Source organism: Pseudopipra pipra, chromosome 12 (assembly GCF_036250125.1).
Source record: "Pseudopipra pipra isolate bDixPip1 chromosome 12, bDixPip1.hap1, whole genome shotgun sequence".
Taxonomy (NCBI): Eukaryota; Metazoa; Chordata; class Aves; order Passeriformes; family Pipridae; genus Pseudopipra; species Pseudopipra pipra.
In genome coordinates, this window is record NC_087560.1 from 12,772,133 (window position 1) to 12,785,163 (window position 13,031).

The following is a 13,031-nucleotide window of genomic DNA, read 5'->3' on the forward strand; positions in this document are numbered from 1 at the left end:
TTTTCTGGAACTTCTTTTAGCAGTTGAGCTCTCAAACTATCATTCCTCTCTTGCTCCCTCTGGACAGCCTTTACAAGACAGATAAAAGGGAACATCCTGTCCCCAACCACAAAGTGCAGGAGGAGATTTCAAAGACAAAGATCAATGCTTCATCTTCTGATTTCTGGCATGAATCTTATAATTCAGGATTACTTCTTACTTGACAATTCCCAACAGTATATCTTACTTATTTACAGAAAGACAGGAATTAACAACAGCTCATGACATTTTTATTTTAATGAAATTTAAAAAGGCAGTTATTAGTTATACATACACACAACTGATTCTGTACTTGTTAGTCATAAATATAGAACATTCAGAAGTACAAAATACACTTTATCCACAGCACAATTTCACATCAATATGAAGAGTTTAAACAGATATGTAACCAAGTGCCTAACAATGGCAGAAGCCCATTTTTAGAGTTGTTTTCTTTTTCTTTCTTTTCTCTCCTTTTTTTTTTTTTTAATACCATTAATCTACACAAAGTAATCAGTGCCCACACTCATCAGTTTCATGAAATGAACTCTGGAAAAGACTGACCTTTTAAAGACAATTAGATGCCATCACCTTTTCTTTGCTCCATTAACAGCAACAAACCCAAGCCTACATTCTCTTCTTCTCACAGTTAACAACTGTGAAAAATGGGACTCTGGCAAAAATCACCTGAAGCCAAACTTGAGCACTGCCAGAAAAAGTGAAAATATCTGAACTAGAAACTAGTCCACTCGATACCTTGCAAACAAAGAGCAACAGCAGTATGACACCGATAAGGCATTAATGACAAAATGGCTGTATTATTCTCGAAAAAAGAGTACACCTATGTATAAAAATATATGTCATAGCAATTGGGTAAATCCAACACTATTTAACACTGTGCCAAAAGTAATTAAGAGTTAAAAAGGCAGTTCTGCAAGAAGTATTTACAGTTTCATACTGTACTTCAAAAGAAAAGAAAAGGCAACAAAGCTACAAATGGAACTATCTGGTTAAAGCATCACTGTAGTACTGCCAGTAGCACTTGCACAAGTAATGTGATGGAATCCCTCTTGTTAAACAGGATTTCTTGTCTGAATAAATGAATATAAATATTTTCATAGCTAAAATCTTCTCAGTCTACATCTCTGCTCCTTGAAATAACTCACCCAGACCATCACTATTTTTAGTTTCTTGCTCCCTTAGTTTAAACCCCAAAAGATTCAGTTTCAAGAAACACTGTGTTTGCAACAGTTTGATCAGAAATCACGGCTTTATTTCCAGCTTAAAAAAACACAAAAGAAACAAGAAATCCACCACCTGTGAAATTCTGGAAACTAGAAGCCAGAGTGCCAGCAAAGCTACACCGACGGCACGTAATAAAAACATCAGCATTCCCAATGCACCTTATAACTTCAGCTATAGGATATAAGTAAGTTTGCTTTAGTAACCAAACACATGACAAAAAGATACAGCACAGCCAAGGCTACACAGCTTTGTCAGCCACAAGACCTGGGGCGTGGCTGTTGGAGAGGAGCAAGCCACGGACAGGAGAGAGCGCGGAGGGAGGGCAGCGCAGGTGCCCGGCGGCAGCGAAGGCTCGACTTGATCGTTTGCTTGGTCAGAAGCACAAAGTTGCCAAACTCTTTAAGCTCATTAATTGCTCCCTCCTCGCTGGCTCGGGAATGGCAACCCAGTGCCTCCCACACAGGTTGGGAGAGCACTGCAGAGATGGGATGGCCAGGAACGGGAGGGGAGGAAGGGTGGAGATGCCAAGAATAAAGCACCGGCTCGGGATGGCACAACAGAAACGGGGGGTGATAATGGCTCACGGGGAAACCCCAAACCTGGCACTGTCCAGACTGCCCTTAACAGAGTAGCCCTCACCTTTCCCAACCAGAAAGGCAGGAGTAGTCCACAAGGTAAGAAGCAGTCCATGCTCTGATCCCTCAGGTACACCAATTTAAAAAAAAATAATACTGTATTTAAAGACAACAACAAAAAAAGAGATGCGCTTCAAATTCTGCTAACAGTGCACTTCTAACTGCACAACCAAATTCTGTACATGAGAAGCCTTCTCCAGTAGTACAAAAACCACGATACGCTGAGGAAGTTACCATTGCTGAGGTCAGGAGAAAGAAAATTACTTTAAAAACCCCATTTTTAAATTGAATTCAGGAAGTAATGTAAATTACACATACTTAAAGCAGTTTGTTGGGTAAAATAAGACAGAGAAACAGCATTTTTTCCAATATTTTTTCACTTTAGGGAGAAATATTTTTTAAGAATTTTGTAAGAAATTACATTTATCATGTCAAGCATCTTCTGTGCAGGGACACAAACTACTCACCTACTGCTCCCTCCCTCGTGATCAGCCCCTTTCAAGTCCCTGTACAGACACTGAGTGCCTCGCTCAGCCAGCGCAGCATCCAGGCACCTCTTACAGACATCACTGAATTTCACTCTGGGGCAGCAGAGCTTTGCCTGTCCAATTCCATGAGCACTCACTGATCCCAGCAGCACGAGGGAAAAGGGAGATGGCTCCGAGAGAATAAACATCCATGTATTTAAAAGAATAGTGCGTAAGAGCATGGCTTGCTCACCTAAAAAGGTGTTTTCCTGATCTCTGGGAGAGAAGAGATATGAGGTTTTTTTGTTTGTTTTCAGTGTGATTTGGTGAGGCGGGTACAGACCAGGAGATCTGAGGCCTCTCAAGTACTGCACCTAGAGATATACAAAAATTTCCTACAAAAGGAGTCCCTAACCCCACTTGCTCATAGGGTAAGAGATTGGTCCCAGATTTAGTGAAAGAAATAGTAGGAAGGACTCTTCCTGGATACTGAAACCTACATGCTGATCTTGGAGAAGGCTGGGAAAGCAGTGTCAGATGGGCACACCACCACATGGCCACCTGTGACAGCTGTGTCCCTGGGCCATGCTCACAGCCCAAAGCCTGCATGGCCAGAGTGGGCTGTAGGGCAGGGCCTGCCTGCTTCCCAGGACAGAATCCTGACAGGATGGACTGTGGTGATGTGCACCGTGCCCTCTGTCAGAGGCACCCCAGAATTCAAGAGGGGCTACGAGAAGGAAGAGCTTAGTGCTGTGAGGTCTAAGAATTACTGCACACACTGAGATCTTCTGGATGGGACTGTGCCCTGGGGTTGCTGTTTCAAGGTCCCTGATGGCCCTTGAATATGTAAAAGCTGAGGGAAGCTGTCCCCTTCCTCCTCTGCAAAGGCTGGCTACCACTGTCCAACCTCAAAGGTCGTGAACAACCTGCACGTGGGAACTTGGGGTTTCTTGTCCTCGTGAGCGATTCCTTCTCCTCCCATTCCAGAAGAAATGATCTGGATAAAAATTCCGACTCTACAATCCAACCTTTGTAACTCACCATGCATATGAAATACTGAATAAAAAAACTTCCTACCACATCTCTGATGAAGACATATGGTAGGCAACTCATCGAAGAGGAAGATGATTAACTTACCTCTGCAGAAAAGCATATGGCATTCAGAGTAGTCAAGAGTCCTCAACATACTTGGTAAGCTGAAAATCCCATATTTAACATAATAGGGTTAAAAGGGTTTAACAGAAGCAATTGCTTGGGAATCCAAGCAAAAATTCAAGTTATCACTGTGTACGCAGTGGACAATAGTCCAATCAATATCTATTACCAACTCACTCTAAAAAAATTATACACTACAAAACCATCTCACTGCTTGCAGCAAATGAGCTTGAATGATTTCCTAGTAACAGACCACCACCCTGCACTGTTAAAATGTGAGGTTTCACAGTATAAAAAAGTACTTCACAGAAAGGAAATGCAGCTAATATAGAAAATGCAATATCAATGTGTTTACAGTCATTTTTTACGAGGCAATTTTTTGAGAAAGCAAGAATAGAAATTAAAGCAGCCAGTGAGAAATGTACAAGGTTATAGGCCTCAATTCAGTGCAAAACCAGACTAATAGCTTATGTAAGTAAATGTTTGTTCTGAACAGAGAACCACCTGAATTAAAAGTAAGAACACCTATGTGAAGTGATGAAGATTCTCACAATATTCAAATCCGTCACATACATCATCAAACTTTTCAGTACACTCCAGAATGGACCCTTTGTAAAGGCAAAAGAAACCAGTACAGGAAATCACTTCATACAGCACAAGATATACATAAAGTACCAAAATGTACACACATTCAAGTTTAAGTTAGAAAAGGCAGAGCTGAATCTTCTGGTGAGAGAGGCCTACATTATGTTGCTTAATCTCAACATTTAAAGTGACCTAAAAACTACAAGAATCAAAGAAAACAGAATATTGTGTCTGCTTTCAGAAACTTAAGCTTAAAGCAAGGCATCAAAATTGAGCGGTAGGCACTGTAACAAGACATGACCTTACCTTTTCTCTGTTAGTCTTTGTTACTTTGTTATCTATTTAAAAATTACCATTCAAAGGAAATATTAGGTATCATTCACATTCAAATATTTAAGACTCAGAGATTTTTTTTTTAAATCAAGCAAAGTTTTTCATCTCTGAGGTAGATGACAATAAAATAAAAAAAAAAAATGGAGCTGTCAATGAACACTAACAAGTGCTGGAGCTCCTCTGTCGGCACTGATGCACCCCAAGGAGGAGAGAGCAAGCCCTACACCACTATCTGAAACATGAGAAACGCGTCTTCTGGTTTAGTAGCTTCTACAGAAATGCAACACAGAAAAAGCAGCGCCAAAATTACACTGAAATGGCCTTGGAGAAGAACTTCCATTTCTGCTTTGCAAGCTACTCAGAAAATGGTGGAAACATGCCCAGGTCAGCAAAATCTTCAATGTTGTAATTGCCAGTGCCCTGCGTCGGATCCCCCGGCATCGGCAGCATGTCCTGCACGATAAGGAAAAATCAAAGTGAAGTGTCACTTGCTAACACATTATGCAGACACAAACTGTTTCCTGTTCATCTTTTCAGTGTAAAGCCAGAAAAGGCCAAGTTTAGATAAATAAGGTGAAAACCAGACTTGTGCAGGGGGCCAGGCTAAGGTTTATGTGCTACTTATGGTTTGTTGGAGTGTTTCTGAGCAAGAGGTGGGACAGGGCAGAAGTTTTGGATTGCTCCTCTGAATGAGGCACACTTGACCTGCCTCCTACTCCTTCCAGACTGGAAAAGCTCCCCTTGGAATGGGTAGCCACACATGGAGAGAGGTAAACTCTCTGGTTTCATTACATGGGAAGTATGAAACACCTCACAGGCTCGAGCTCCTGTTGTATAAGGGTGGGTTTGGGCAGGGTCTCCTCCCCAGCACTCTCTAAGCGAACATATTAGTGCTCTGCAGAACACTAAAGACTGGACACCCACCCCAGCTCACAGGATGCCCAAGCAGCCTTCATGACTGTACAGAAGCAGAGGAAATAGCAGAAACTTCTCAGGAGAAATGGGATTTCATGGTAATTGCTCCCACGTGTCTTGAGCCAAGTAAGGTCTCTGCAGGAGGCTTCAAAAAATACTCAACCTTTCCTCTCAGCCGGAGACCGAAGCCACAGGGAAAAGATATCCCTTGCTGGGAAAACCAGAGTTTATGCTTGCTTTTCCTGTCAGTCCTTACAATAATAAGCTCTTATTGCAAAGCCAAGTCTTGCCAGGGATGGCTCATTATCCTCACAATAAAACAAAACCAAAAAAACAAACAAGAAATCTCACAGGATCTGCTCTGTGAAAGAATAACTCAGAGAGCTGCTGCGCACTGGGAAGTCGCCTCAAAATAAAGACTGATTAAAATCCATCTGAGGTCTTCATAGTATCCCTGTTGATGTGGTTGTGAACACAACTGGCAGTGTCTGAGCTGCCAGGGAGGGCCTTCCTTTTCTGACCAAAACTTGCACTTATTTAATGTTTTCCCACATTCTCTCCCAGCCAAAGGGAAGTTGTAGATGCCCCCATCTGTTTATATCTCCATCTCTGAAGGCATTACTGCTGCTGGGGCCTCCAGGCTGACTTCTCCTCAGGTACAGATCCAGCAGGGTCCCCTCTCAAGTCTGCCTCTCTCCTTATGTCCAGCTAACCCAAGGCTGGCTTTGGGCACAAACAATCCAAGCAGCTTCTTGGAGGCCTCTGAACTGAGTTCATCCAAGTTTCTCATCACACCCAGTTATTATCCTAATTCCCTCCAAATGCACACTCACCTCCAAGAGGTCTGCAGGTGAGCCCAGCTCTCCTTTTCTCCTCTGGTCTTCTTCCCACTAATTTATTGAGAATTTTTTTCGGACACAGCACTCGTCTGAGACACAAGCAAGACCCTGCTTGGAGCCCAGTGTCTCTGTTGGCCATCAAACCACACCGTCACTGGATTCCAGCTCCACTGGAATCCCTCTGAATATTCTTTTGGTTTAAAGTACTTGCAAAGCAATTAAACTTCACTAACACAAAGAGATGCAGCAGATTAATCTTGCCTGGGTCATGGGCTAAAAGCATGCAGACAGATGTAGTGCTGTTATTTGTTTCTGTGTGAAGCAATGGTTCATTCACACAGGAGTATTTCCATGCTAACATCTCTTCTGCAGCGTTCCTGCAAGCAAATGTGCATGAGCCTGGTCTTGCAGGTGAATTTACTTTCTAAAAGATAATGAGGTGCCCCACTTCTAAACCTTGCTTGGGGCTTAAACTGTCTTTCCTGCATTTATCTGCATTGTTTTCTTGGAAACTGTCTTCTTGATCTAATTTAAAACCAGTTATACAAGGATAGTGATGGTATTAGTTAACTTATGAAGTCCTACTCCACCTGTAGTGAAGGCTCAAAATTATAGGTAGTATTACAAAATTAGATAGCTGAAGAGGATTGTTTACCATCTATCTGATATCTGACTGGGTTTAACCTTAAAAAATTATTGGCCACTATCTTCTACACAGTATCAGACTCCTTTTTCCTGCTTGAACTATCAAAGACAAACACATTGATGTCTAATTGGACTTGACTGAGATGTTAGAGGCCAGAATCAGGATAAGAGACACTACACCTGGGAATATTTCTTGGGTTCTCTGCAAAAGACATGAGCCCTAAGTGCAGAGTGCAAAGAGATGGGGAAATACCATTTTAAATCAGTAAAGATGCTGTTCTGTGGCAGGAAACAAAACCAGCTCAGTAGCTCAGGCCAGCTAACAGCAGTGCAGACCTAGAGCAGCACCCAGCAGGAGGGAACGGCCCCAAGCCCTGCTGCACCCTGACCCTTGAGTGCCACGGCTCTGAACTCAGCAGGGAGAGGCTGTCAGAGGGACTCTGGGCTCGCTGAACTCTCCTCACCTGGAACACCTCGGTCTGACTGGGCTGTGGGTGCGAGTGCTGGTCGCTGCTCTGCTGGTTGTGGTGTTGGCTCTGCCACTGCGACCAGACTTCGGAAGGTCTCCCCTGGAACTGGCCGCTGCTCTGGCCACCTTCAGCTGGAGGAGGGGAGAAAGGGCACAAGTCAGACAGCAGCTCCTCCAAAACACCTGCCTGCTTTGAGGCGTCATCCATCAGTGCCTGGGTTTGCAAATAAGTCTTGGAGAAAAGATCCCAAGGGACACCAGCCCTGTGCGGTGGAAGTGAAAGGGAGTTTCAGCCCTGACTGCAGGGTGGGGGCCAACCCAGGAGCGAAGCTCAGGGCCATGGCTGCACAACCTGGCAGGTGAATTGCCCACAGCAGAATGCACAGTGACACCACAAGCCAGGCATAGGAAGACAATTTTCAAGCCTGCCCCCAACATTTTTTAATCACTATAAGGAGTATTTGCCATTTCACTTAAAAACCAAACTGCACCATCTGAATGCTCTCTCTCTTCAAAAGGCTGAATTGTTGCAGAGCAGTGGGTGCACAGCTCTCTACCCATCTAAGAAGCATGTAAGCAGATGTAAGATTTCTTATAACTACTCCAAGTATTTTTGCCTGTTTTCCTCTCACTGTAGAGAATCAAGCTGTGTATATCTGCTTCGTCCTGATCATCAGTGTCCTCTGCCAAGGGTGCCAAATTTCCTGTGCCAAACTTCCACACATGTGCTATGTCAAGTCTTTGATAACCAGACTCAGTCATGTCAAATCAGCCACTACTCACAGTCATGGCTTCAGAAAATACAGAAACACCTGCTCAATCCAGTCCTTTTGGCTACCAGCTACGCCATGCAACATAGATAAAGGGAACATTTTACAGGAAAGTAAACAGGCTGTAGTGATGTATTTCTATCCCATCTATCACAGAAGTAGATGATTACAGCTCTTCCCTTACTGACATTACCACAACCAGTAATTCAGCTGACTCACAAACCCTGCAGCCATTTTAAGGGCCAAAATAAAATTCGTCCAAGTTACCCTTTAAAAGAAAGATTGCAAGTTTGGTGTTTGGTTTTTTTTCCCCCTCAGAACAATACATTGAAATTAACTCAGTGAAGCAAATGATGCTTCTTTTCAGCAGAGCAGTTACAGCCAGCCGGCGGTCGAAGCCATTCGTCTCCGTGAAGGCTGTTATTAATAGCATCCAAGCTGATGTAGGTCAGGAGATGTTTCTCATTAGGTGAAAGGGTTCTTGCCAAGTAGCTTAGGCCTGAAATACAAGTCTGTCTCATAAACAAATGTACAATGCCTGGTGGAAATGGAGGCAGAAATAAGCTCTGTGGGAAGAGCTCCCTTTCAATTCACTTTTTCTAGGCACAGGTCTGCAGTGGGTCTGCACCAGCTCTGTTCCCAAGGGACAGGGGAAAAATGACACACATTAGCTCACTGCTACCTATGCTTTTAGGAACTGCACATTATTACCAGCCAGTGACATTTTTCATGGAATTCACGTGTGTTTATCATGAATGGATTCATTGTATTTTTTACTCTTGAATATTATTCTGCACCGGGTCATGGTCTGAAAGCCATTAAATTAGCATGTAATAGGAAAAGAAAACAATTTCAAAACATGGCACCTACTCTGATTAGGTCAGTAGCAGTACAAAACAAATCCTGTTTACAGCCAAACTCCAACACACCATCTCTGTGCAAGAGGATGCTGCCGTGCAGTCAGAAAAGATGAAAAATGAACCGAACGCAAATTTGTGCCACTTAAGTGTTCTCCTGAGAAGTAAAAAGAAACTGAACCTGCTGACCACAATCAAGGAGGATTTGTACTAGTAATGTAAGCAACTTCTGATTCTTTTATGATAGCATTTACCGGGAAAAAATAAGAAAACTTCCCTCATGCCATAAAATGCCACAATACTCTGAAGTGTGTTGGATGCGGAGCAGACGCAGTGTGGAGGAAACAGGTCAGCTTTGTTCCCTGTACTCAGTAGGAGGAGAAAGCAAAATGCTCTCATCACCTGGGCTTCCCAACTGACCCACCAAAAGAACAGGATGGAGGATTTTTAATGAAGTTAATACTGGAGAGTTTCATTTTTATGCACATTTCTGTTTTACATCATTTAAAACTTACCAAACCCTGCACTTCGGTTTGCCAAGCTGGAGTAGGCATTCCCACTTGGAGAAGAGGTGGCTGGGCTGGAAAGGGGGCTGTATGACGATGGATCAGCTGGGTAGGTGTGACTTGTTCCAATCCCAAAGGGAGATGACTGAGCCTTGCCAGACTGAGATGGAATTTGCTGAGGAATAAAGGGTAAAAAAAAGGATAAGTTTTATTGTTGAGGAACAGCACAGCAGAATCACTTTTTAACAACATAAAGCAAAGACTAAATAAACTCTGTAGATGTGAACAGGCACGTTTTTCCTGTCTCAGCCATATTTCATTTCTGTCAAAGCCAGCTTACTGCTGCAGAAGGAACACAACAGACTGTAAACCAACACTTACAGCTCTCCTGCTGATTAACTCACATGTACTCTGTATCAGAGCTATATGGAAAACCAGGATATCCTTCACCTCTATTACAAAGATGAATCTCAAACTGAACATGTATAAAGAATTTACCTTTATTTTCCAGGTGTATTGATTTTGCAGTGCCACAGTAAAATCACAGTTATCTGAACATCTTGCAGAATACACTCAGTTCTCAGATGACCAGAGTTCCCAGTGCTTGGTAGTAAATGGCCAAAGAAGTTTCAAAGCTAATGAGCTCCCTTCTCTCCCTGCCTATGAAATACAGGCAGCAGTAATTTTGCCTTGCAAAAGGCTTGGGAGGGTGAATCACCAGCCTTGGGAGATGGGAAGAAACAGTCTAACACTACTTTCACTGGGCAGCTGAGTTAATGCAAGGGTACTACAAACCAACTTGCTGTCATTTCACCTACACAGTGGCTTCATCATAGGATCTCCAAGAATGTTACACAAATTATTAAATACTGCAGGCTGCTTTGAGACACAAACAACATGTACAAAGACTAAAGGGGTGAAGTGTCTCATCCAAAGTCATGTGCTACAACAATGTATAGTGCTACAGACAGAATCTGCTTATAAACTATTTCCCACAATATGAACAAGTGCAGCAGTCCCAAGAAAAACTCACTGGCTAACCAATTTCACAAACAGAAATTAAAGGTGACTACATCTCTGGATGCCTATAATGATGTGCACTGTTACTGGCAATCAATGCACAAAAGTGAAGCTATTCCTGCCTGGAAGACAGGGACAGGGAACAGAATGAAGCCCCACAATCCAAGGGGAAAAAGTCAGTGACCTGCTACAGCAGTCAGACACACACAAGTGTGTCTTGTGTATGGGGCTGGATGGGACCATTCAAGGGCACTGAGGGAGTTGGCAGAAGTGCTCCTGAGCCACTTTCCATCATTTATCAGCAGGAAAAATATCTTCACCAAAAGGGTTGTCAGGGACAGGAAGACACTGCCCAAGGAAGAGGTTGAGTCACCATCCCTGGAGGTGTTTAAAAGATGTGTAGATGTGGCACTTGGGGACGTGGGTTAGAGGTGGAATTGGGAGTGCTGGGTTAACAGTTGGTCTTGATGATCATAAAAGTCTTTTCCAAACTTAATGATTCTATGATTTTTGGAAAAATGCAGGGAAGCTGTGGGACTAAAACAGATCCCTACAGGCATATAACACGAGGAAGATGCTATTAAGTCTTCAGTTCAGTTACAAGCTAAGAAATTGCACATTTCTAAAGGTTTCCACAATGGCAGTGAGAGCATGCCATGTCACTTTTGCAAGGCTTAAGTCTATTTTACTTTATTTAAGATGGATAAATGAATTTCAATTTCCTTATAATCACACACAAATTCCATTGACTTGAACAGAATTCTTGCAGTAGGAGGGATGAGTAATTTCTTTCAGCCATTTTCAGCACCCTCCATATCATTTAAAAAAACCAAGTTAATGTTATGACAGGATTTCCTTAACCAGGTGTGACAGATAATCATGGCACACTGAGGGCTGGGAAGAATCAGAGATTGATGTGGAAACAATTCAGTTGCTGAAAAGTTACTTAGTGCCCACCCCAACATGCCATTCCAGCCTACCAAACAATGGGAAGTCAAGAGTGATTAAGAGCAGCATTATTAAGATCAAACTTGACCATTTCATATTATCTGTCTTCTAACAGAGTTTCAAACAGGTTTTTTTTTTAATTGTTACACAGAACAGGAAGTGATTTCTGGGCTAACGTTGACAAGCACAAGGCATCTGATGGAGGTATGTGCTGTTTCCTCCAGCACACGACACAGTGTGAGCTACACTGGGCAGTGCTAATGGAAGGGTAACAGGCTGAGCAGCCTCTGCCCTGAATTCATGCCTGGATTTGTATGTGCTCCTTCTGTCGACCCTGATAACTGTGGGTAACACTGCTGGGTGCAAGGTCCTGGTCCCAGAAAGATTTAATTCACAGGCTTAATACTAAAACACAAGATCTGTCCTCTTTTACTTCATCCAGTGCACATATACAACAACTGCAGGACAAGGACCTTCCTGGGCTTTAGGTCAGCACAAAATCCAGTGCAGTTACACACAGGGCAGCTGGCTCAGATTATTACAACCTGCCAAGAAACAGAAGGAAGGTACTGATTCCTCTCCAACCACAAACTAATAACATTCACTTTATAAATGGGGTTTACTAATTCTTTTGTAAAAAGCAGAGAGATTGCAAATCTTTATTGACCATGAAAATAAAGCATTTAAATCAATACCTGTCCTGGGAATGGTGGCCGGTTTCCTGTCCAGGCCACCTGACTCTGGTTGAGCTGGCGAGATATCTGTGTCAGGTTCTGGCCTGTTGATGAGGAAGACTGGATGTCGTTCACACCAGGCACATGTACCACAGATGAACTAAGGGAACAGAAATCTCATTTTTAGGGCATATTCTCAATCTGTATTCCAGATATGAAAATGCTGACAGTAACATTAAAATGAATTATTCAATCTGTCTTGATAAAAAAATTACTTGAAACCATCACAAAACTATGAAACATACTGGTATTCTAAAATGTCAGTTCAAATAGACACAGTGGGCAAAATTATTTTTAATTAGACTTCAGTAATCTCTTTGAAGGGTTTCTAAGAATAAAATTGTTCTCACATACAGTGCATAAACACTTAGCCCCATACTAGTTTAGCATTTAACACATTAAAAAACCTCCTTGCAGAGAGTATTCAAGCAGGTACTTCATCGTAAATTTGTGCTTGAAGTCAACAGTATTTAAGTATTTGCTTAAATGCCACTCTAAATGAAGATGGGCACAAAAGACAACACTTATAAGTACTTCTTTATTTGTTTCCTGCCTGGGAAATGAAGAAATATGTGTTATATATTAAAAGCTGGGCTTTTAACTCCTTTTTTTCACTAACTGATGCTAAAGAAGAGCATGCAGTTACATACCCAGGCAAAAGAATAATCAAGACAGGAAGTCAAACTAATGTAATAACTTTGGGATAATAAAGTATTTCCAAAGGAACTTGTTTATATGTTAGCTGTTCCCTAATTACTGAATTTCACTACAGAGAAATACCCAGAAATTCCTAATTATAAATAAAATTCTATGAAGGACTGTTACGCTTCCTAATTTTACTTTCATGGAATTCTTGAGCAACTGAATCTACACAACTACACATTGTGAAT

At 42.3% G+C, this 13,031-nt stretch overlaps 1 protein-coding gene across 6 annotated transcripts in view; it reads right to left on the bottom strand.

Moving 5' to 3' along the window:
* Nucleotides 1-247: 247 nt before the first annotated feature.
* Nucleotides 248-13,031, bottom strand: part of ARNT2 (aryl hydrocarbon receptor nuclear translocator 2) — a 97,506-nt gene continuing 84,722 nt past the window's right edge. For all 6 annotated transcript variants that reach the window (XM_064668953.1, XM_064668956.1, XM_064668955.1 and 3 more), the window contains 4 exons: nt 12,103-12,241; nt 9,449-9,614; nt 7,302-7,438; nt 248-4,891 (listed from right to left, as the gene is read on the bottom strand). In XM_064668953.1, coding sequence (XP_064525023.1) covers nt 4,793-4,891; nt 7,302-7,438; nt 9,449-9,614; nt 12,103-12,241 — 541 coding nt within the window. In that variant the 3' untranslated portion in view covers nt 248-4,792. The remainder of the gene's footprint in view (nt 4,892-7,301; nt 7,439-9,448; nt 9,615-12,102; nt 12,242-13,031) is intronic.